Below are 25398 nucleotides of genomic sequence, written 5' to 3'. Positions count from 1 at the left end.
ACATAAAATATGGTGTAATGTTTAAAAGTTTTTAAAGATATACAAAGACATTATCAGAATGAGAAAATCCATTCCCCTTCGAATTTACTAGATTCATAACTTTTGACATGAAGAATAGAGTGCATGTGGTATTTAGATTCATAACAACATGATCCACATGTGTTCACGTAAAGGGGAATGGATTTAGGACAGGCAGTGAAACGAACAACGAACGCGGGGCGGTGGTCTGGGGCTCACGGGGTGGTGGTCTGGGGCTCGCGGGGCGGTGGCCTGGGGCCGCGGGACGTGGTCTGGGGCTAGCGGGGCGGTGGCCTGGGGCCGCGGGACGGTGGTCTGGGGCTCACGGGACGGTCCACACACCGCTATCAGTGTTCTTCTTCCCCGCCAATGAAGTATTCACCCAAAGACCCAATACCGTGGCAACAACTACCGCACTACCGGTAGAATAAGTGCCGAGAACCGTGGGAAGTGATGCAAACTGTCTTGTCGTGTTTTGAACATGTATGTTGTGTTGATGGAATCACGTTAATATAGAGATGAAAACAATACGTTATTAGCGTAACGCGCTGTTTGGGCGTAGAGTCAGTGGCCAATCAGATCGCAGAAGGCGAACGCGGAACTGGAAATGTATTGGGGAAAGAATAGACGCAACCTGGAAGCCACCTCTCTCTCGTGCGTGTGCTCACTCTCTCTGGTTCAAGATGGCAAACAATAAACACAAGGTGGCGCCCAATAACCATTTCTGGTGTGAATATGAAACCAGTGCCGACTGTAGGCCTGCTCTCAGAAACAGCAAATGGATAGCCTGATGCTCAAACTTAGCTAAGTATTAGTGAAGTGTATTTTTCGTTTTCACATTCGGTTTCATTATTAGGCTATCACTTCAGTGTTAATCTAGAGTCTGCTTTAGGTTCCCAATTGGAAACCCTAATGAGAACCCCAGAAGCTATAGCATTGCAAAATGTAAACCTCACACAGTGGTTTTCAAACTATGGTCCCAGCAGGAGGCAGTGGGCGGCAGGATGTGGGCAAAAAAATAGAAAATACAAAAAACAGCGTTGAAAGTTACATGAGAAAAGTAGCCCAACATCCCAAGTACAAGAGTATTTGTTAACAGAATACACAGAGGTAATGCTATTTTATTTTCACTTCGTGGGGACGATTTGAAAATGGACACATTTATCCCCCTCCTTACCACAGAGTTGTTTTCACACACCTGCAGCTATCACCCAGCCTTTTAACTGTAATTTGACTGTTCTGCTTCATGCGTTTCATATACCGTGTAATTTTGTTTGTTTGATGTGCGTTTTGATTATTTCCATCTGTCTCTTTTCTATTTAATTTGTGTCCCCTTTCCCTGTTACCCTTCAAGAGGCCCTTTTGTCCTCTCGCCAGGCCGTCATTGTAAATAGGAATTTGTTCTTAATTGACCTGCCTGGTTAAATACAATAAAAGATAAAAAGCCATTTTAGACTAGAGAATGTTGGAGATGGTGAGGGGAATATGCTTGTTAATAATGTTTTAAATTTTGTTTTACATAAACACAAACCCCCCTGAGCTTATCCTCTACCATCTCTCCTCTAAATGCATGTGGTTTGTATGTATAGAGTTGTCAAAGCAGTTTTCTTATCATTCTTGGACTATGGTGATGTAATTTCATGCTGTGGCATCAACCCATAAATCATTGGACTCTGTGTATCACTCTGTCCTCAGCTTCATCACTAATGATAGATATGACACTCATCACTGTGTCCTTTATGAGAAGGTTGGTTGGCCCTCTCTGACGGAGAGGCACAACAAACACTGGTATTTGTTAATATTTAAGGCCCTTATTGGTTACCTACTTATGCTACATAATTATTGGAATGGAATTTTGGAACCCGTTCTAGTCCTTAAAGGTCCCCCAAGTTTGCTCTGAACAGGGTGAATCTGCATTTCACTATGATGCCCCTAGCTCATGGAATGAACTCCAACAGTCCTTAAAGCTTGAGATTCTCCCCTATGTTGCAGAGTTTAAAACCTTGATCGCCAACCTTTGTCAATCAAGTTGTACATGTTTTAGTTGATTTGTTATCCTTGCATTTTGCCTGGTCTTGTTATCTTATTGTTATGATTTGATAGCTGTTTAATTGTATATGCTTTTTTGTGTGCTTATTTCTGTATGTACACTCGACGCGACTGTAAATGAGGGAAATCTCAGTTGCCTTTCAAGTTTAAATAAAGGTTTGGAATGCAATTAAAAATGTGTGTGTGCATGCACGTTACATAAGTTACTCCCTTCACTGCATGCTTAGTGAGTTCTGAGCAAAATACCAGCTCTCAGTAAAATACAGTAGAAGGTTATTTTTTCGGTTGCCTTGAAAATGTTTGGTAACCAAGGGTTTGTAAATTATTTTAGACTGTACAAAATATTTAATGATTTACCACCCAGGGTTGTGCAGAATTCAGAGCCATACAAAATAGTATTTAAAATGTTACCATTGATTGATTGAATTGATTGAAAACGTTATTAACAGATTGCAGAATGGGTACAGTACCGGGTCCTATGTTCCCCGGGTTCTATGTTCCCCGCTTTTTTCCGAAAAAGGGTTCTATGTTCCCCGGTCCGCAAAATGGTCCTATGTTCCCCGGGTCCTATGTTCCCCGGTAGCCGGTAGCGATAAAGGCTCGCCCCCCAGCAACGGAGTCACGGATCTGGTCGGGCCACGTAGCATTATGTCGAGAAAAATCAAATACAATAAACAAATGTAAATTAAATCATTTTAAACGTTTAAAAGTTTAGCCTATTAAATCGTTTTATAAGCGTGTATAGCCTTTTTCTTTCTTATTTGCAGTCTGTGTGTGAGTGTGTGTGTGCCTTGGAGATGAGCGGAGAGGAGACTGCAGTACACAGCTGTGCCTTTCACTGAGGAGGAGATGAGAGGACTTAAACTTAACCCTTTCACTGCAGTACACAGCTGTAATGTCATATTAAGATCAAATCGCTTTCCTATTCTGCAATTACATAAATAAGAGATGAGCGGAAAGGAGACACAGGGACTTGGATTGGCTGGTGCATTCCGGAATGACCATCGACTGGCGGCAGCAATCCGCAAGGTGATGGCCTTGGGACACCTGCCTCTGGTCCAGATCAATTTTGATCTTAATCTGCAATTACATAAATAATACACGCACCACACACTGACCGATCCATACACTCACTACATTACTGATAATACTGATCCACTCATTCTTTAATTCTTTTTGTAAATAGTTTAGCAGCATAATGATTAGCAGCATGATTGCGAACAGCTGCGCACATCGGTCATTATTGTTCCACAGAGGTCCGTTATCGGGTAATATCGGACCTCTGACGCGCACTCCTACCCAACCCCCCCCACCCACCCACCTAACCACCTCCAATGTACAGTCCCCCCCACCTACCCAATCCAATGTACAGTTTCTACGTCAAATGTATATACTCTTTTTTCTGGACTCTTTTTGTATCACAAACAGTACTGTATTTGCAAATCTGGTATGTCATAAATGTATAGATGTAGCAGTACTGTCTATCTGTATGTCATGTATGTCATATATGTTACGATGAATTGAAAATGGGGGACCTTGATGTAAACAAGACGAAAGTCTTTCTCTGGTCTGCATCCCCTTAACAATTGTATGTATTTAGCTGTACTGTACCCATTCTGCAATCTGTTAATAAAGTTTTCAATCAATCAATCAATCAATCAATCAATCAATCAATCAGACCAATCACAATCAAGCATTTCGGCGAATGTTAAAACGCCATGTAATAAAGGTTTATATTTATAAATCGATTCCTCGGATGGCCGAAAAGTGGAACTGTTCCACTGGTTCCACTGACCCAGTTGGAGATCGAGGCTTTGCAGCTGCAGCTCACGAATCCACTGCTTTTCCTGGCGTGAAAAAAAAAACTCAATAGGCTTTCGCGCAGCATAAAAGAGTAGGGTATATCTGCAGAGCCGCAAGACCCGCCTCAAACAGAGTACAAGCTACGAAGCCCCGCCCAGACGTTGGGCTTGCAGCTCTGCAGATATCCCCTATCGAGCATAAGAGGCAACTTCAACACAACACAAAACAATAACGCGTAGATTGGACTATTTCACCACCTTTTTTTCTTATTGTTTTTTAAGACTCAGAAGAATAGTGTTTTATTTTATTATGGCAGGCTTACGAATAGCTTACGGGTTTTAAAACCGTTGTTTTGTTTGTTTTTTTCCCGTCGGAGAATGACGCAGGATTTCATAAGTTTACACTGGCTACTGTTGACATAAGCAGCCTACTGTCAGACGGCGCTAGCTCGATTCAAGTCACAAGATAACACTTCTTCTTCTTCTACTACACTAACTAACTTACTACTGTAACACTTGTTCTTCTTCTTCTACACCACTGCGCCGCCCGGACCGAGCTGCTTCTGCCCGAGGTAGGCCTCTTCTTTCCTCTCTTTATCCCCATAAACCCGACATGTCGTTATGCCGTAAGCACCACCGCATATTAAAGGAAAACTCCCAACCTTTTGGGAAATCAGTTTATTTGCCATCTACCCTGGAGTTAGACAAGAAGATACATACCTTTTTTCTTCTCCGTGCATGCAGTAGGAGTAGGAAGACGTGCACCGTTAGCCTAGCTTAGCGTCAGTCACTGGAAGTAGGTTCCTCCATTAGCCTAGTTCCCAACGTCTTCCTACTCCTACTGCATGCACAGAGAAGAAAAAGGGTATGCATCTAAGATGGCAAATAAGCTAATAATTCCCCAAAAGGTTGGAGTTTTCCCTTTAACAAACGTAAACCCCATAACAAATGACCATTTGTTCGTCGTCTTCTCTCTGCTGTCAGACAAGAAGATACGACACAACAAGTGTCCTCTCTGTGCGTTCAGTTTAGAAAGCTATCCGTCTGCGAGTGCGAGCTAGCCTATAGCTTAGCACAAACGAATGGAAGTGGATACGGACCACTGACCTATAACTTATACAACTCCCGGGGGAGTTTTTTTTGTGGCCACAACATTAGGCTACTAAATTACGTCTGTATCCGCTTCCATTCGTATGCTAAGCTAGGCTATTACCTCCAGTCGGGTAGCTTTGTACCGAACGCGAGAGAGGGAACTGGTTTATCTATCTATCCATCTTGTCTGGCTCTGGATAATTGATTGAAAACTTTATTAACAGATTGCAGAATGGGTACAGTACAGAATGAATTAATGAAAAACTTTATTTAACAGATTGCAGAATGGGTACAATACAGTACGGCTCAATACATACAATTGTTAAGGGGATGCAGACCTGAGAAAGACGTTTGTCTTGTTTCCATCAGGGTCCCCCATTTCAATTCATATAGACATTTATGACATACACAACATACATGACATTTATGGCATAGGGACATATAGGTATTTAGTACTGATACATTTGTGACATAAACGGTATTCCAATACAGTACAGCTCAATACATTAAGGGGATGCAGACCAGAGAAAGACTTTCGTCTTGTTTACATCAGTCATCAGGGTCCCCCATTTTCAATTCATAACATATATGACAAATGACATACATGACATACAGATAGACAGTAGACGATGGCAAGCCCGTTTCCCATGACGTTACATACAGTGTTCCTTTAACAATAGCCTAGTATACATCTTTGGGGTTCTGTCGTCAATGTGGCGTGGGGGGTTTCACAATACTACTTTATAAAATGTGGAAACAGTTACTTCCCATCGCTGACGAAGACGCGTTTGAGCACAGCTGTGAGAGCATAAACACCTCCCCGAAACGACCCTGATGGCCAGTAGAGAAGAAGGGGGTTAGAAGTTGGCTTGTTCGCCGTCATCGTCACAGCCTGTTACATCGCAACGATGTTTCAATATTGGATGAGCGTGTATAGAAAATACACGTCCCGATCGGGTAACAATAACTAAACATAACATAGGAGTCTCAGCCTGGACACACTCAATAATCGTGGTGGAGCCGCTGTGTGTTTGTGCTATTTATTATTTTTACCAAACTGTTCCCGTGTCGTTTTGTTGAACAGGATTCGGGGGAATGGACAACCCTGGTTATCTCACAGGGAGCTTCGACGGCCTTCATCACAGCAGCAGTGATGATGATGACGATGAGTTGGTGGACATAGCGGGAGCCACCCTGGACTTTTCCTCCACGGATGACGTCCCCCCTTTAAAATCAGGTGGGCAGCTTTTTTCCCTTTTTGTTGTCGTTTGTGTGTGTGGTGTAAGGATTGATTGATTGAAAACTTTATTAACAGATTTCAGAATGGGTGTACAATACAGCTACAAAGTTGGACCACACGTAGGGCTAGAGTGAGACCTATGATGTGGAGTCATATGGTGAATTGTGTAACATGACTTCACGGATTTATGTAAAACACTATAGGCTAGTCTCTAAAGCAACTCTCTGATTCCAGTTAAGATGATGTTTTGGTGTCTAAAAGACAATCCGATACTTCCCAAAGGTCAGTGAATACCACGATCACAACACCAGAGGGAGCTCCACAAATCATGTTAAACCCAGATTCGGCTCAAATAAGGGACTAAACACGTTTCGCAATTATGCCACATCAATGTGGAACGCCCTACCCAAAGCTGTAAAGGAATGTGGATCACTACCCACTTTCAAAACCTCTCTCAAGGGACACCTACGGGAGACTGCAATTCAACACTGGCCCCTGTAAATATCCTAACCCAACCCCCTCCAATGTACAGTCATTTACCTAGTATGGTTTTGTCAATAGTCTAATGTACAATTTTGTTTGTTTGTACAGTGTCTCCTCCCCCCCCCCCCTCAATGTACAGTTTTACTTGTTTATACAGTGTGCCCCCCCCCCCCAACCACCTCCAATGTAAATTACCCAGTATGGTTGTCAATATCCCAATGTACCCAACCCCCCCCCACCCAACCTCCTCCAATGTACAGTTTCTACGTCAAATGTATATACTCCCTTTTCTTGACTCCTTCTGTATCACAAACAGTACTGTATTTGCAAATCTGGTATGTCATAAATGTATAGATGTAGCAGTACTGACTATCTGTATGTCATGTATGTCATATATGTCCTGATGAATTGAAAATGGGGGACCCTGATGTAAACAAGATGAAAGTCTTTCTCTGGTCTGCATCCCCTTAACAATTGTGTGTATAGAGCTGTACTGTATTGTACCCATTCTGCAATCTGTTAATAAAGTTTTCAATCAATCAATCAAAAACTCTGTGTGACCATCCAGTAAATGTCAAACTAGAAGTGTTGGCGGCCAAACCATATTGTATAGGTTCATAATGTTTGACAGAGGGATAGATTGTTTCATTCTTTTAAGTGTTGACAACTGAGTCAATCTTTTTAATTTGAGAAAATGTGTTTTACAGTGTAACGTTTACTTGTTTCCATGACCTCTACTACGATACCCATAAGCCTCTGATCTTCCGACCAATCACACAAGCACAACAGCTCTTGATGTCTGTATCCCTTTTCATCTCGTTCTCTATTGCGTCACTCACCGCCATCTTTGTTTTTGTTGATCCCTTCCACGTCCAAAACACAAATACTATGATCTCCAACCCCGCCCTATTTTCTTTTATCCTCCAATCACAACTGTTTGTCCAAGGGAAGCAACAGTTGTGATTGGAGGATCAAGAGAAGAGGGCAGGAGGTGGGTCCATAGTGTATTCTGTCTGTAAACTGTCAGGGATGCACTGATATGAACATTTTGGGGCGACGGCGATGACCGATATAAACATTTCTATTATGACCGATATTACAGATGTCGATATGATCTGTATAAATAAAATACATTTCTATGACTATCAAATTCTGTACATACTATTTTTGTACATACTGAAACAATGTTGGCTCACTCACAATCCTGTGCTGCGTTATTGTCGCATGCAAGTAACGTTACCCAAACAAACTGCATGGCCAAAAAAAGACACACAATAATCATCGGTTGTTCACATCAGCCCAGTTTTGCTCACCGGGCCGATACTGATTCTATGAAAAAATCACAGATGCCGACCGATATCAATATGGTCACCGATATCTCGCATCCCTCGAAACTGTAGTTCCTGTGCGTATGGCAGCATTAGGTACACAGTCTTGTACCCATGATTTTTCTCTAGTTTTTCTCACACACATTTCAAAACATAAATGTCACGTAATTATGCTCAAACTCTGCTGCTATCAAATTTCACACCAACTGAACAACACCTTGAGAAACTCCCTTGTAGTAGAGGGAGTACAGGCAGAACTAATCCGGAACCAGGCTAGTCTTAGAACTACCACGCCTGCTCCCTGTGTCTATGCCGTAACAATGGGGAAAAAAAACACTAGGCCTACATCTCAAAACGGACGTGAACCATTGATTTATGTAGGCGAATATATCACGTAACATAGACTTATCATGAATTTATCAAGCAGGCTAATCTGTCTTTATTTAGTAAATGACTAGTGAGTGACCCAGCGGGGAAACCCCCTCCATTGAACACAGTGGCCGAGGTGCACGCAAAGCTTTTCCTCCTCAGAGACGTGAGCGTTAAGATCTTAAGATCTTAGCTAATGGATTCATCACTGAGGGGATGGTGGACTGGTGGTTTGAGTTATTTTGATGCTGCGTGTTGCCTGCCTGTTGTTCAGAACTGTTCGGAATCAATGGCTTCTCTTTCTCTCTCTCTCTGGCTTAGCAGCATCTCTACACCTTTACCCTCATTGAGAATGCAAGGATCTATGAATATGCAAATGAGCAACAAAGCACCCTTTGATATTTACCAGGAATTCCAAGTCGGCAGCTCATCTCTCTCTCCCCCCCCCCCCCCCTCCCCTTTTGCACCATTTCCATTCGTTGGCACTTTGTTTCAGAGGAAGTGGAGGAGCTCTAGACATGTACTTATTTGCAGTGGAGGATGTGGGTTCCAGAGTCCAGTTTGTCACTTATGTCTCAGAGTAGAGGTGTGTTTTTCTGATAAAGTATCTTGCAGGGCACACAGTGTGTGTGTGCAAGCGCGTTTCAAGTGTCCTGAGTGTGTGCTGCCCGGTTACTAGGGATGGGTACCTTTCACATTTGAACCGATACCGGTACCGGTACCTGTGAATCGATACCGGTACCCAACGGTACCTTTTTTCGGTATTTTAGTCTCAAGAAATTTTATTTACCTACCTCAGTCGTGAAAAAAAAAATATCCAAACTTCAAATAACTACAATTTCGACAGTTTTCGGCTTGCCATTGCTCCGACTGCTTTGTTGTTGAATCAAGTCAAGTCCTAGGTAAGCATATATTGTGCGTGTGAACGTTGACATGAAAAGAAAAAAGTAAAAAAAAAAAAAAAAAAAAATCTTTTTTGTATCTCACTTGAATCGATACTCGGTAGTACCGACGTGTTTCGGTTCGGTACCTCAAAAGAAACGAATTCGGTACCCATCCCTACCGGTTACTGCTGAGGTCACTGTGACATTCTCCTTAACTTAGCCTAAACAGGACGTCTCTATCGAGGCCAAACGGATAACGCATACCTCCACTAGTTTCCAGAACATAAAAAAATAAGGAAAAACAAAAAAATCATTTATACTAGCTGGACAGGAACACTGTCTCTCATACGTTACCACCAGTAAATTAATGGTGCCCGGTTACTGCTGATGTCACTGATGCCGTCATCCCATCTCTGCTGACATCATTGCAGTGTTTCTCATTATGATGTAGATTATTTCTGGCAGCCCACCACAAGATCGGACAGGCCCGCCACAAATAAGATGCACCAGTAACACAATAAAACAGCAGTAGTGATAATAACTTTATTTGTATAGCACTTTTCATACAGAAGTTGCAGTTCAAAGTGCTTCACAACAGTCAAAAATACAGGCATAAGCAAGCATAAAAAAGATGGAGACGTAGCAAGGTAAGGTAAATCAGTGTTTCACATTAGGATCTAGCATCCCAATAGGCAGCTGATCACAGAAATGTCACCAACCACCGATTTACCTCATCTTTAAATATTTATTATACATTTTGTGCTATGTCCTCAAACACCATATTTTCATGTAACTTTGCTTCAATGTGGCTCAGGAGCGGTCATCTGGTAATCGTAAAGGTTCCTGGTTCAATTCCCGCTCCTCTCTGGCAGCATGTCGAAGTATCCTTGAGCAAGACACTTAACCCCTAACTGCTCCCGATGAGCAGGTTGGCACCTTGCATGGTTGCCTCTGCCGTCGGTGTGTGAAATGTGAGGAACAAAATTGTAAAGCGCTTTGGATAAAATCTCTATATAAATGCACATTTACCATTTCTAGTACATGAAGGGATGGTTCAGAGTTTAGGAACCCTAGACCTATTTCCTGCTCATCGATGATGTTGAAGGGTAGAGTCCTTTCTCAGCCAAGTCCATACTGCTCTTCATACTGGATACCCAGCTCCTCCTTAGCAAGCCACTAAACTAATGATAAAAAAGTAATTATACTTTATACCTAACAATAATGCTTATTTCAGGGCTTGTACACAAGCCCCACATAATCATACATTACTAACTGTGAACTTCAGACTCTGCTTCAGTCTTTCACACCCCCAAATTATCATACATTACTAACTCTTAAGTAGGGCTGGCTACCGAATCCGGTACTTTTTTTTATCCACTTTTTCTCCCATTTTCTATTTTTCTCCCATCCCAATTTTCATATCGTCCAATTCAACCCTCCCCTGTCTTCGAACGTTGTTTCTTGCCTCCCACAAGCCGGCTGCAATGTGGACTAAGTCATACATAGCACGAGTCCCCTCCGATACTCGAGGTAACAGCCGTCGCATCTTTTCACCTGCGCGGCTCGATCTTTCAGCGTCGGGGGTCTGGGCTTTGGAGGGGCCCCGCCCCCGTCGCTTCTTGATTCTACTGCGCAGGCGCACCAACCGACCTGTAGGAGTCGCTGTCCACAACGCCCGATCCCCACCCTTCAGTTTCCCTCCCCGTAATACGGCCAATGTGTATTACTGTGGACGACCAGCTAAACTGAAAGCAATGTGGAGAGCGGGGCTCGAACAGGAGGCATCCTGTTCGAGCCCAGTCTCCAGCATTCGTTGCGAGCGCCTTGCCCACTGCGCCACATAGCCGCCCCCGAATCCGGTACTTTTAAGGGTATTGACCGAATACCGATTCACGTGAGATCCACCGGTGCCACATTTCGTTAATGCAAACATCACCGTTTCGTTTACCGCAAAAGGAAACCTATTAGGGGTGTAACTGTACACAAAAACCACGGTACGGTACGTACCGAGGTTTTGCAGTCAAGGTTCGGTACATGGTTTTCGGTACAGTGGGGGAAAGTTTGGCTTTCCATGTTCCACTCAGGGGTAGTGTGCAGTAACGAATTATACTTGTAGGGCTGTCAACGAATATTCTATATTGAAATTAATAACCGACTTGTTACATTTTTTTTTAATAATAATTATATTAGTTTGTGAAGAAAACAGCCCCCGGTGGGCGGTCGTTAGTGGTTAACATACCGCTGTATTCGTTCGGTACATAGCCGTTCTGTATGGTACGGTACGGTACACACTGAAACGGTTCGGTACGGATACATGTACCTTTACACCCCTACCCGCCATCCATCTTTCCGCCACCATTTCTCCATTCTGCCATCTCTTTTCTCTCTCCCTCTTCTCCTTCTTCCTCTCCAGTATGTATCACTCCTTATCTCCTGACCTCACCTCACCAGACCTTGTGAGATAAGCACTCGTGTGTGAAGAGTCATCCTGCGAGGACAAGTGACTGTATCTCTGCGTGACTCGTTCTGGGTCAATGATTAGACCCTTGCGGTCACCGGTTAAGCCATTAGCCGGACAGCATCTCATCCCCTTGGCTCCTCTTTGGCCCTGGGACCAGTATTTACATGGCGGAGTCAAAAATCTGACTCTTTTGGATGTAACCCAATATTTGAAGGGGGGGGGGGGGGATGTTGTTGGTCAGATTTGTTGGCCTCAATAATGTAGCCAGAGTATCATGGCTTTAGATTAGATTAAAATGTATTGCCATTTTACAGTAAGGTACGAGGTTTGGCATCCAACCAGAGTGCAAATGTAGCAGTAAAGTGCAACAGCAATATACAATGTACAGGTGATTTAAACTGGGTACAAAATATACAAATGAGTACTACGGTTGTAGTGCTATCAGATGTGTACAGAGTTGTAGTATAATAATTACAATGAAGGGCTTAAAAGGGGCTACTCCTTAAATCAAAATGTAAACAAAAGATCAGCCCCACCACTGAACACCCAAATATGGTATTGGAAGATTGTTTGGTAATTCTAAAATTGGTTGACTGTGCTCTTGAATAGAATGGCTGACTGACAGCATAATACAGCAACTGTCATCAGTTTGTTCAACCTATATGTGTAACCCTTTGTAAACATTGCAGCACAACAGACCTGTATGTATCATGAGTTAAGAAAACTCCCAAAATAACCATATTGTCCATCTTCCAAGTCAAAGAGAACATAAATCAATAATATATATTGGGGATGTTCGATATTGGCTTTTTTACCTATACCGATATTGTCCAACTCTTAATTTCCGATACCGATATCAACCGATACCGATATATGCAGGGTCCCCCCCCCAAAAACGGAATAATTTCAGGTAATTAACATTACATATCTCTTGTTGTGGAATTAACACAACATTATGCATACTTTTGACAATAAATAAAATCAGAATTTGTTCTTACTTGCTTGCCTGGGTAAATAAAGGTTAAATAAAGGGAAAGAAAATTGTTTTTTTTTTAAATCGATACAGATAATTTTCGATATCACATTTTAATGCCAATATCGGACATCCCTATTATATATCCATACATCCAAAGTTCTGATGTTTATTGACAAGGATGCCCATTAGCTAACGCAAAGACGCCAGCTAGTCTTCCTGGGGTCCGAAAAACTATTTTACAACATGACTAAATTAAAACATCACACACATTGCGTCACACAGACCCAAGAAACACACAATCGAACAATAACGGAACACATCAAGGTAACAAAAAGTAGAGCCATGTGAAATTTGTTGCCTTGATATGTTCTGTTATTGATTGTGTGTTTCTTTAAACACACAATGTTTCAATTTTGTCATGTTGTTTTTCGGACCCAAGTTAGCTAATGGGGATCCTCGTCAATAAACAATAAACAATCCATACATCCAAAGTTCTGAATTGGGCCTTTAAGTCTAAGCCACAATATAAGTGGGTTTGACCGATGTGCCACGCTTGACTCCCTGCAGGTCCTAGTCCAGAGTCCATACCAGTTCAACGTGTGTGACCAAGTGACCTCACTGAACTCCCCACGTTCACAGTCAACCGACTCCCAAGTGTTTGTTGTTAGCAGGCGCGGCTAATGAGCACTTGTCTCTAATGAGCCTAACAACAACTCTTCCATCCACTAGAAAAAACAAAAGCAGGGACAAAAAGGAGCATGAGTGAAGTGTGAGTTAGAATACTAAAAGAGCAAGGAAATAAAGTCCATTCTGTGTCACTATTTGAGGGCTGGGGGCTGAAATGAAAAAGGTTGTCCCTACGAAGGGAAACAAGTGCCAATTTTCCTTTGAGCAGCACAAAATAACCATGTGATCCATCTAGAGAATATGCAGAGTTGGAAGGGATTTTTCCCAACAGTTTTTTGAGTCACTTTGTTCCGTTTGGAAATCTTAGTGGATCTGTTTAGATTACAAAAAGACAACCAAGCAGCGTTTCCCACAGGCGGTTTGATCATGTGGGGCTGTGACCGGCTGAAGCAGAGTCTGAAGAGTAGCTTGTTTTGGTACTTTAGTCTCTAAAGATGTAAGCTATGGCAGGGGAAATATGGATGAAGGGACCGCGTTACTTGTTCAGCTGCACAAAGCAAAACATCGCGCCTCTCTCTGATATACCACAAAATAACACCTTCTTTCTCCACCCAGTTTACTAGGACTCACTAAACGCTAATGCCTCTAAGCTTGTCAACGTAATGACAGTCTGCTGATCTATCTGCTCCAGCTCTGCGTAGGGTTAGCTGTCACAGTCTAGCCACATGAGGGTGACTGTCGGTTCCCATAGCAACCAGACCTCTGCAGGTCAAAGTTCAAGCTCTCTGACTCACGCTGGGCAGGAACTAAAAACACGATGACTGGGACAGATTTTGTGTGTGTGAAATAGAGGGGGGAGAGAGAGTCTTGTCTGCATCCATGCCTTGTGTGTGTGTGTGTGTGAACGACAAAGATAACTTGATATTGGCAGAGGGCCATGTGATCATATGATAAAACATGGGCTGTATAACCTTTTAGGCTCAGTTCAAAGCCTGGCGTGCCTTTATCGTGCATAACATTTGCTTATATCTACACTGGGGCTGCAACAGCTAATTGACTATAAAAATAGTTGGCAACTATAAAAATTGGGGGCGACAGTGGCTCAGGAGATAGAGCAGTCGTCTGGTAATCCGGAGGTTCTCGGTTCGATTCCCACTCCTCCCGGGCAGCGTGTCGAAGTGTCCTTGAGCAAGACAGTTGACTCCTAATTGCTCCCAATGTGCAGGTTCCAGGTCATCTTCATGGTCTTGGTGTCTGCGCTAGGTGTTTCTTGGGCGACCCCTTTTCCGCCTGCCCTGCAGCTTCCATGTCTGATGATGGTACTTGCGGGCTTTAGCAGGGTGTGGCCTATCCAGCGCCATCTGCGTTTCTTAAATTCTTCTTCTGTGGGCAGCTGGTTTGTTCTCTGCCAGAGTTCGCTGTTGCTGATGGTGTCTGGCCATCGGATGTGGAGGATCTTCCGCAGGCAGCTGTTAATGAAGACCTGCACTTTCCCGATGGTTGCAGCTGTAGTTCTCCACGTCTCTGCTCCATATAGGAGCACTGACGTAATTGCACGAATGCTGCACGTGCTTTCCTGATTCGTGCTCTAACGTCCACATCTGTGCCGCCCTGCTTGTCGATAACACTGCCAAGGTAGGTAATAATAATAATAAACTTTATTTGTATAGCACCTTTCATACAGAAACTGCAGCTCAAAGTGCTGAACAGAAAAAAGACAGGCATAAAATGAGCACATAAAGTGCAGACATATAAAATCACAGTTAGGATCTAACATCCCAACAGGCCACCTTGTTTATGGTTTGATTCAGTTTTAAATAGACCATAATAAAAAAAGAGTAAGATAAAATAGACTGAGTAAAATAGTGCAGTGCAATAAAATAGTAGAATAGATCAATTTTTTTTGTTTTACAGTGCAATAAAATAGTTCTGGATTACTGTTCAACAGTTCAAAGTCGTCGTCTTTACCTTCTCTATTTGATATCCACAGTTTAAAACTTGACAGTCTTCCCTCCTGTTTTATACCCACTTTGACCCTTCGAACCTCCCACTACCTCCCTCTCAGGGCGCAGTTCCCTCTCTCAGGGTGCAGTTCTAGGCCTGAGTCCTACACAGTTTTAAAGCCCAACAGTCTCTTGTTTGATACCCACACAGTTTAATACCTGACAGTTTTTAACCTGGAATAGACGGAGTAAAATAATACAGTGCAATAAAATAGTAGAATAGAATATATAGTAAAATTATGCAATAGAATGGACAGAGTAAAATAGTGCTAGAGTGTATTAGAAGGCTATGGTGAAGAGGTACGCTTTTAGATTTTTGAAAATATTAAGAGATCTAGCTTCCCTAATGTCCATAGGTAGTGTGTTCCATAACTTTCGTGCATAGTTTGCAAAGGCTGCATCCCCGATTTTCCTTAGACTGTGCCTTGGAACCTTCAATAGACCAGTAGTAGATGATCGCAATGTTCTAGGAGGCACATAGTTGACTAGAGAATTTCCAATGTAGCTTGGTCCTGTTCCATTTAGTGCTTTGTATATAAGGAGGAGGACCTTGAAATCAATTCTAAATGTTACCGGAAGCCAGTGTAGGTTAGCTAATACTGGACTGATGTGGTCTCTCCTCTTGTTTCTAGTTAGTAGCCGAGTTTTGAATGAGTTGGAGTCGTTCTGTTTTTTTTTGGGAGGCCAGTGAGGAGTGCATTACAGTAGTCAAGTCGGCTTGAGATAAAGGCATGGATGTTGCACAATGTTTTTTTTTTTATTGGATTCTATATATGTTGTACCACTGTAATGCACATCGTTGCGGGCAAGACCACCCGCATTTCATTGTATACTTGTATGCCGTGACAAATAAAACTCTTGACTTGACTTGACTTGATCAGTTTTTCAGCGTCTTTTTTAAAATGTATAAACGGCCGTACCTTAGCGATGTTTCTAAGGTGAAAAAATTATGTTTTTGTCACCTTGTTGATGTGCGATTTAAAGCTTAGGTCTGAGTCTATTATTATAACACCAAGACTTGTAACTTCGGGATTGATCCAAGGAGTAAGTTGCCCCATATTGCTCTGTAACATTTCTCTTTTTGTTATAGGACCGACTAGTAGGATTTCAGTTTTGCCCTCATTTAATTTTAGGAAGTTGTTCGTCATCCATTTGTTTATTGCTAAGAGACAGGCGGAAATGGGTGTGATGATTTGGTTCAGTGGAGATGTACAATTGTGTGTCATCTGCGTAACTATGGAAACATACATTGTGTTTTCTAATGATGTCTCCGAGTGGCAGCATGTATAGTGAGAATAATAATGGACCAAGGCAGCTCCCCTGTGGAACTCCGAAGTAGGCGTCATGTTTCTCAGAAGAATGATCTCCAAGCCTGATGTTCTGAACCAACTAACTTTTCTAGACGATTTATTAGGATATCATGGTAAATCAAGGTAAAGGCTTGTGTGTCTCGATGTATAGCATACATTTATGTTACTTTTTATTTTAACTGTCAATTTGCACTGTGTCAGCACTGGAGAGAGGGCTGGCTGAACCTATATCATCATTCCAGTATAGTTGGGGGAAACGCTCTTGTTTTTTTTTGTATTTAATTTTTTTATAATTTTTTTAAACGTACACATAAACAAACATGACAACATAAAATTAGATATACAAGCATTAATTAACAGTGCACATCCAATGAAATCACCATTTAATTAAATGTCTTATACAAGATATACACCTAATACCTGCTATCTAATACCCTACACACATATGCTCTCGCTCGCTCCCCCCCCCCCGGGCCGCGTGAATATTAAAGGCAACCAACTTGTGTTCAGCCTTGCGTTCAGCGTTTCTCTGATTGGCCACACGGCCACGTGACCGCACTGCCGCGCGGCAGAGAGTTGCAGCGGCTGTCTTCCGTTGTAGAATTGTTTACATCAGGGTGAACGGTATTGTATTCGCAAATATGAGAGCCAGCAATACGCAGCTCCAGTTAACCTAATTTATACCGTAATGAATCATTAAAAAAATATACCGTTAACTGGAATATGTTGTTTCTTTACACATATGTTGGGATTATGTAATTGGTTTGTCATGACAAAACAATAAAAATCGCTACTTTACATCAGGGTGAACGCTGTTAGTAACGCTGCCACCACCCACTTCAATGACAGAGCTCTCATATTTGGGAATGCATAAACTATATCTTAAATTATGGCTATGTGTCTAATATGGCTGTCGCGAAGTAATTGATAAGCGACAGCCATATTAGACACATAGCCATAATTTAAGATATAGTTTATGCATTCGCAAAATATGAGAGCATTGAAGGGCTTCTACAACGGAGCACGGCCGCTGCTGCGTCAAGCCGCCGGCGGCGCACGGAAGCCGGCGACAAACCACCGCATCGCCCCGCTGGCACTTCAGCAGCGCCCACGGGCGAAATAACATATAACGTTACAGCGTACAGTTCCACACTGATGTACAGTGACACCCAGAGTTTCTAGTTACAGTAGTGACGCGTGAATCGAGATAGTCCTAACAGTGTTTATTATTAAGAGTCAGATAGTCCGCACAGTGTTTATAGTCCTAACAGTGTTTATTAGTAAGAGTCAGATAGTCCTAACAGTGTTTATTATTAAGAGTCAGATAGTCCTAACAACAGTGTTTATTATTAAGAGTCCTAACAGTGTTTATTATTAATTAACGTCATAAACCAACTACCAGATTTATTTTGCACCAGGGAACTTGAAGGTTCCTGCCGCTTGCGGCAAAAGGGGGCGGGCTAGCGGCGTGGGGTCGTGGCCAATCAGAGAAAAGCTGAACACAAGTTGGTTGCCTTTAATATTCACGCCCCCGGGCCCCCCCTTCGCTCCTAACCATGTACTACAATTATATGCTGGCTTTTATTCTCTCCACCACTTTTTTTTTTATTGATCTTTTCCCCCTTCCTTTTTCCTCCGATTTTTCTCCCATCCCAATGTTAGTCGTTATGCCAATTCCCTTCCTGGTCGCTGCGCACTTAGGCCATGGTTAGACTAGTGTTTTTGTGGCTCGTTTTTATACGTTTTGAATACGTTTGATGTCCCTATTACACAGAAATGCTTTTTTTGGCGTTTTTTGGCGGATACGGCTGAAACGCTAAATTGTGTTTGCGTTTTGGAGAACCCCTAAAAAACGCGCCGACAACAGCCGTGTAGTCAGCACGGAGCCGTTGTTGCGAAAACGCCCATACGCAGTAGATACCATCTGCGTGCCCTTCCGGTGACAGTCCCAAACCAAATAGCTGCAGCTACTATGTGTTGTCAAGTTATTGTTATAAGGACCCCAGTCCAAGCTACAACAGTCTGCATTCCCTTAACAATTGTTTGTATTGAGCCGTATTGTATTGTACCCATATGCAATATGTTAAATAAAGTTTACATCCATTCATTCTGCTAGCATTACCGATTGGCACTGCCACTGGATAACATGAGCTAGTGTTAGCTATCAAACCCTGTTAGCTCAAAGCTCCTCTTTCAACTTAACAAGCATTAAACAAAATGGCCCAGTCATCTATTCACCTTTGTTTAATACACACAGCGTTGTCTCTAATGTTATCTAACCACTGATAGCTCCCGATATAATCAGTTTGGTGCTGGCTAAGTAGCGTGAGCTAACGTTAGCTTCTAGCCACAATGCTATACTGTTATAATGGCAAATTCCATTGACGTTAGCATGCAGCTAACAATGCTACCGATCTTTTTTTAGACTAAACTATCCGCTCTTGGTGGTCACTTGTGTTGATGTTAGTTTTGTTTCATCAACAAATGACAGGCAGAACACACAGTGAATGTATCCGTTTTGTTTATTGCACTTTTATTAGGCTTTGCTGAAAAAGAATTGCTGCATTGAGTAAATAGGCAAGATGGTGGCGCGGCATAGGCGCCTGCCTTGTTGACATTAGGCTTGTTCGAGATGGATTTCGGTTCGCCTCGACTAGTAGACGAGAGTAGCCGAGTGAAGCCGGGGGAGGAGTTAAAAAGGCGGACACTGCCGATTTCACGAGAGCCTCTCGCCTAGTCTCGCATGGCAGATACGCTTTCACGTCACCACACACACATTACACACCTGTCCAGCTCATTATAATGCGATGGCAAAATTAGATCAGATTCAAATGTACAGCACACCATATACTGCTATAGTGGAATATACTATTCATATACCATAATGTATACCATCTTGTTGCGCGCTCCTGGCCGCACACACAACACACTGCTGAATAATTCTGTTTTGCATCAATATATATATGTATACTGTGTATATTGAGGCAAAACAGAATTATACAGTATTGAGGCAAAACAGACGACGCATGTGTGTATGTGTGTGTGTGTGTGTCTGACAGCTTGAAGTTTATCATGATGATATGATGATAACGCATAACATAATAAAGTTTTCAATCAATCAATCAATCAATCAAACGTCTCATAACTCCCTGGCTGTCACGTGGCTGGTGACTGACAACTTTTCTGAGCCAATAGGCGCTTTGCCCGACCATAGCAAGTCGCTTCCCAGCCGGGAGCAGCCGAGTGAGAGGTACTGTGGCGCCTCGCTCTGAAGGCTGCTTGTGGCTCGCTCCCGCGAGAGTTCCACGCCTCGCCTCGTCAGATTTTCAGAGCAAGTCGGACAACATTCTAACCGTCATGCAACGCGCTTGGCGAGGCCGTAGTGAAACCTGCGCAGATCTGCGTCCGCCTATCCCATCTCGAACAAGCCTATTTTCTTTGCTGGAGCTTCCAGGAAGTGTATTGGCACATTCAAGTTATGATTGGTTGAAATTGCCTTCATGTTCGCCACCTACTGCCACCTACTGCTTTGGCAGTGTACTACATCACTGTGCCCAGGTGACAAAAACGAAAGTGTGACTCGAGGCTGCCGCGTCGCGGCGAAACTCGTATGACAATGAAACGAAAATGAAACGAAAGGTGTAACCGCCGCCTTACCCCCCACAGTCGGTCTGGGAGAGTGGAGGCTACCACGTGCTTCCTCCGACACACGTCCAGCCAATCAACCGCTTCTTTTCACTGGCAGCGCGGATTCTCACTGAGAGGGCGTAGCGTGTGGAAGGATCACACTATCCCACTTAGATCCTATCCGTGCTTAGCAGGCGCCCCGACCGAACTGTAGGAGTCGCTGTTTACAACGACCCGGACCCACCCCGCCAGCTTCTCCCACCCTCTAATACTGCCAATTGTATTAGTGTGAACGGCCAGAACAGGCTGGTGACAACCCCGGAGCTGTGAGCTGGATTCGAACAGGCGAATCCAGCCGCTCCGGGGTTGGTGACGAACGCAATCTCCGTTACGCCACCTGACCGCCTCTCTCTCCACCACTTCTAACCACATTGTAATTTTGGATTCACTGAGACCCAAAATTCTTGCTGTAGATATTTCTAGATAAATCACATCGAGATATGTAAGAATCCAGACCTTCCGGAACATTTTTTCCGGTTGAAACCATCGTGATGCTATCATCTTTTTAGCCACTGTGATACCAGATAAAACCAATCTCTTTAGCTGTATAGGTACTGCACACTCAAAAACATCATTCAACAGTAATACAGAGGGGTGTACAGGTATATTCTTAGTTAAGAGATTTGATAATTGCTGGGTCACTTCTTTCCAGAATATCTTAAAAGGTGGGAAGTCCCAGTACATGTGCATAAATGTACCTTCGTTCCCATTTGTACATAAGGAACATTTGGAGTCTTGTTTAAGACCCATTCTGTTCAGTCTTATAGGAGTCAAGTATGTCCTATGAATATAGTTAAGATTGATTTGTTGATGGTCCGGGTTCCGTGATGCAAGTCGAACATTTGCCCAGGCTTCTTGCCAATCAAAATCTATTTCCAGGTCTGGTATATCCCTCCTCCAGACTGAGTCTAGGTGGAGGATTTCATACGAGGACGTTAGTAATTGATGATAAAAATCTGATACAAAACCTCTCGATGTCTCTCTTTCATAGAAGAATTTGTGGTATCTGTGGTGTACAATTGGTATCCTTAATCAGTTAATGGGACACCGTGAGCCTTCAAACATAACAATAACTGTGCGTAAAAATAATATGTGGAACTGGTGAGATTACATTCTTTGTGTATTTCCTCATAGCTACAAAAACCCTGTTTGTTGAAAACATCTCCTAATGTGTGTATGCCCTGCTTTTCCCATCTAGGGAATCTTATAGGTAGTTTTCCAATCAGGAGTGCATTGTTATTGAATAAGGGAGTATGATTATGCCATTTATGTGGGTTGGAATATTTTTTTTGTGTTTCACGCCATATCCGGATCGCATGAGTAATAATGGGGCCAAATTTCAGTTCGCATTGCTTAATTGATAATTTGGTATATACTATGTCCTGCAGTCTATGTGGTGCTACTATATTTACTTCTAAATTTCTCCAGGATACTGATGCTTGGGGATCAAACCAGGTTGTCAGTGGTCTTAAAGTGTACGCCTTAAAATAGTGGAAAAAATCTGGAAATGCCATACCTCCGTCGGCTTTGTTTCTCTGTGCTGTGGATCTTTTTATACGTGGTGGTTTGTTATTCCAAATAAATTTGTATGCGGAAGAGTGTAATTTTTTCCAGTAACCATCTGTTGGGGGTAACGGTAGCATTGAGCTGATGAAGTTGATTCTAGGTAGGACGTCCATCTTAACTATTGATACCCGTGCCTGTACTGAGTTTTTAAGTTTTGACCACCTGTCAAAGTCGTATTTGATTTTATTTTGGATTTTTATGTAATTGTGCTTCACCGTTTGGCTTATGGTAGGGAATACTTCAACTCCAATTTATCTTAAATCCCGATAGATCGCCAAAGTCATCAATCAACTTGAGAAGATGAGGCATTGCGGTGTTGGGGTTTTGCATGAACAGTATTACGTCGGGGAGCTCCAGTAGCTCACCACGTACCTCGAGCGCTATTTCGGCGCCGGGGACAACCGTGCTCGTCACGGATCTGGGGTTTAGCGAGTTCGAATCCCGGACTGCAGCCGTGCCTTTCCCAGAGTGTCTTCCCCCCCATCTGTACCCCTTCAGCCTGTTTCTGTCGGTCATTCTTGACCAGAGTAAATGCGATAAACGCTAAAAAGAGCCAGGGGAATGGCCAAAGTTTAAAAAAAAGAACAGTATTACGTCGTCCGCATATACATTTTTTTTATGTTGTGTGCCCTTGATTACGATTGGTTCTATGGATTGGGATTGTCTTATATATTGTGCTAAAGGCACAATACTCCGGAACTAAGAGGGCAACCCTGTCTAGAAGAGCGTGATACCGGAAAGATTTCGGAGGTGATTATACCTGTTGTAATCATGGCCGATGGGCGATGGGTCTTTGTATAATACTTTAATCATATCAATGAATCCTTTTCCTAACCCCATCCTTTCTAATACTGCCCATAGATACGACCATTCCAACCTATCAAAAGCTTTCATTGCATCCAGGGACAGCATCGCCTTAGGTGTGGTGTCGTCCTTGCTGGCATCTAGTACGTGTAGTAATCGTCTTATGTTATCAGTGATCAAGCGGCCTCTTATGAAGCCAGTTTGATCCGGATGAACTAAAGACGTCATATGCTTTTGAAGTCTGATGGCTAATACCTTAGAGTACAGTTTGATATCGGTTCCGAGGAGGCTTAAGGGTCTATAACTCTTGTCTTGTTTGTATTTCTTTAAGCCAATCGCAATCATCCTGGGTGTCGCTAAGCCCAGGATGCAGCGACTGTGCCACAGATGGCGCGCTTATACCCACAGTCTCATGCCACCGATCCTGACTATGAATCAGTAAATCTTCTGCACGATAAGGGGAAACATTCAGTGTCACACCTGGACCCGAATGCATGCGTGTACTAGGGCTGCACGATTTTGGGAAATAATCTAATTGCGATTTGTCTGACAGATATTGCGATTGCGATTAAATTTGCGATTATAATTTATTTTTAAGCAGCCCTTAACACTTTGAGAGCCCACCACGACATAACACGTGTTATCAGCCCGCCCTGAATGCCCACCACGACAATTAGTGTGTTATTTTCTTTATTAGCGATCTGAATTCATATTTCATCAACCGAGTCTCTCGTTGGGAAACCAGCCCCATCAGGAGCTCAGATATGAAAAAAGCACCCCCTATCGTCTCCCAGATGGTAATGCACCCTTTTGGAATGGACTCAATGAAAATGGATGAGAAAAGAAAAATCCGGAATCCACATTTTACTTGTCAGGCATGTAACCCGAGCCGATTGCAGTCATTCTGGTCCCTCAGAACAGCGTGGAATATGCGTTTCGAGCACTCAGCGTTGGATCAATAAAAGCGATCGATTTTTGGAATGGCGATCAGGAATTGGAATGATCTTTTTGGAGAACATCTGATCTGAGGTAAGGAATCTATTTTACAAGTCTTGGGATAATCAGAGTTGTATTCGCTGAGCTCTCAGCGTTCGCCCTGTGTGTGTGTGTGTGATGTTGAGGAAATGAGGTAATCGATTTTCAGCTCGCGGCCCCAGCGTGCATACGTACACACATACTATCGATAATCTAGCGTTTATTTGAAAACGATTCATAAATAGGCCGAAAAATTACAAAATGTTTGTGTATTCTAGAATATTCCAGTACAGGGCGTTTATTATGGAATCTTTTTATTTTCCTTGAAAACGAGGGCTTTTCAAAATGCTATAAAACGGAAATGAACCGATAAAAAAAACAATCCGCTTCGACAATGTTGACTGGAAAATGAGTCATTGATAAGCGACGGGCAGATTAGAGACACAGCCATAATTTAAAACATAGATTAGGCGTTATTAACGCTAACATTGAAGTGGATGATTGGCATTCAAGCACTAAATCGTGCGCCCCCTGCTGGCACTGAAAGTGTTAAGAGGTTTATTGTAAAATGCGGCTTGCATCTGGCCTACGCGGTGGGTCTGTTCGGGACACCGAGCCTGAAAAATGTTTATTTTTACCTGGGAATCGATACCGGTACCCAACGGTACTTTTTTTCTGTATTTTACTCTCCCTCTCTGAAGTCTAAACTTCACAACACACAATCTAAAACCCCTTATCTCCCTCTCCCAAACCGTTCCTACAACAATAACAACAACTTGCAAAGGAGATCTTTTATCTCAATGGGACTTCCTGGTAAAAAACATTTTTGTTGCTAATTGCATCATTTCAAATTTCGATTAATCGTTCAGCCCTACACACCACACATGCATAAACACCCCAGCCCAGCAGCGAACCTAGAGGTGCTCCCACCAAGTCCAGCAGACTCTCCAGAAAGTCCTATTGGAACCCTTTCTGTCAAGATTTGTTGTTGACCGTGGAAATGCTGTGCTTGTCAATTTTCTGTCAGTTCTGGCTACACACACACACGCACACACATACACACTGACGCACACAGCTGAGCTCGGCACGTCTCCTCCCCTCTTACGAAATCTCTTCCTGGAAGCCTCGGCAAGCTGTGTTGTTGTTCCAGGGAATCAAATGATCCTGTCCAAGTCCTCTTGACTGAATCATACTGGGGAGATGCATGTGAGACGCTGTAGCTTTTACTCCACAATCCACAAGTCTTGGTGTTTCCCTGTGAGACCTGAGGCGGTGCGTTGTATATTGTATATATAGGAACCAGTTTCTCAGGAACTTAGCATGTCTTTTTTTAGGGCTGTCAAAGTTAATGCTTTAACTTTGGAGATTAATTTAAATTATTTAAAGCATTAAAATAAATTAATCTAGATTAATTTATGGAGTGAAAAATCTTCAATCTTAGCGCCGCGGATATAAGAAAGAGGTCTAGCTGAGTCAATGTTGATGGTTTTGTTGAACATTTGTATTTCACAGGAGAGAAACTATTCAAAGAAAGCTATTAAAATAGTCTTTGAATCTAAATATACTTTCTTTGTGTTGATTTTACATTAATTCCATGATTTTACTCAAGTAAATGTCTGTTACAAGCTGAAGCTTCGGTCTTAAGTAGAAAAATGCTATTTTTAATCTAGATTAATTACAGAAATTGTGAGATTAATTAGTTAAATGTTTTTAATCTATTGACA

General features: G+C 42.6%; 1 protein-coding gene across 1 annotated transcript in view; it reads left to right on the top strand.

The window, feature by feature from the left end:
* Positions 1–5812: 5812 nt before the first annotated feature.
* Positions 5813–25398, top strand: part of clcn5b (chloride channel, voltage-sensitive 5b) — a 92184-nt gene continuing 72598 nt past the window's right edge. The window contains 2 exon segments of the mRNA XM_084328082.1: positions 5813–5918; positions 6046–6198. Coding sequence (XP_084184208.1) covers positions 5870–5918; positions 6046–6198 — 202 coding nt within the window. The 5' untranslated portion in view covers positions 5813–5869.

Source organism: Notolepis coatsorum, assembly GCF_963971535.1.
Source record: "Notolepis coatsorum genome assembly, chromosome: 13".
In the NCBI taxonomy this organism is placed as follows: Eukaryota; Metazoa; Chordata; class Actinopteri; order Aulopiformes; family Paralepididae; genus Notolepis; species Notolepis coatsorum.
The sequence above is the reverse complement of the archived record's forward strand: the minus strand, read 5'-3'. Positions and strand labels throughout refer to the sequence as shown.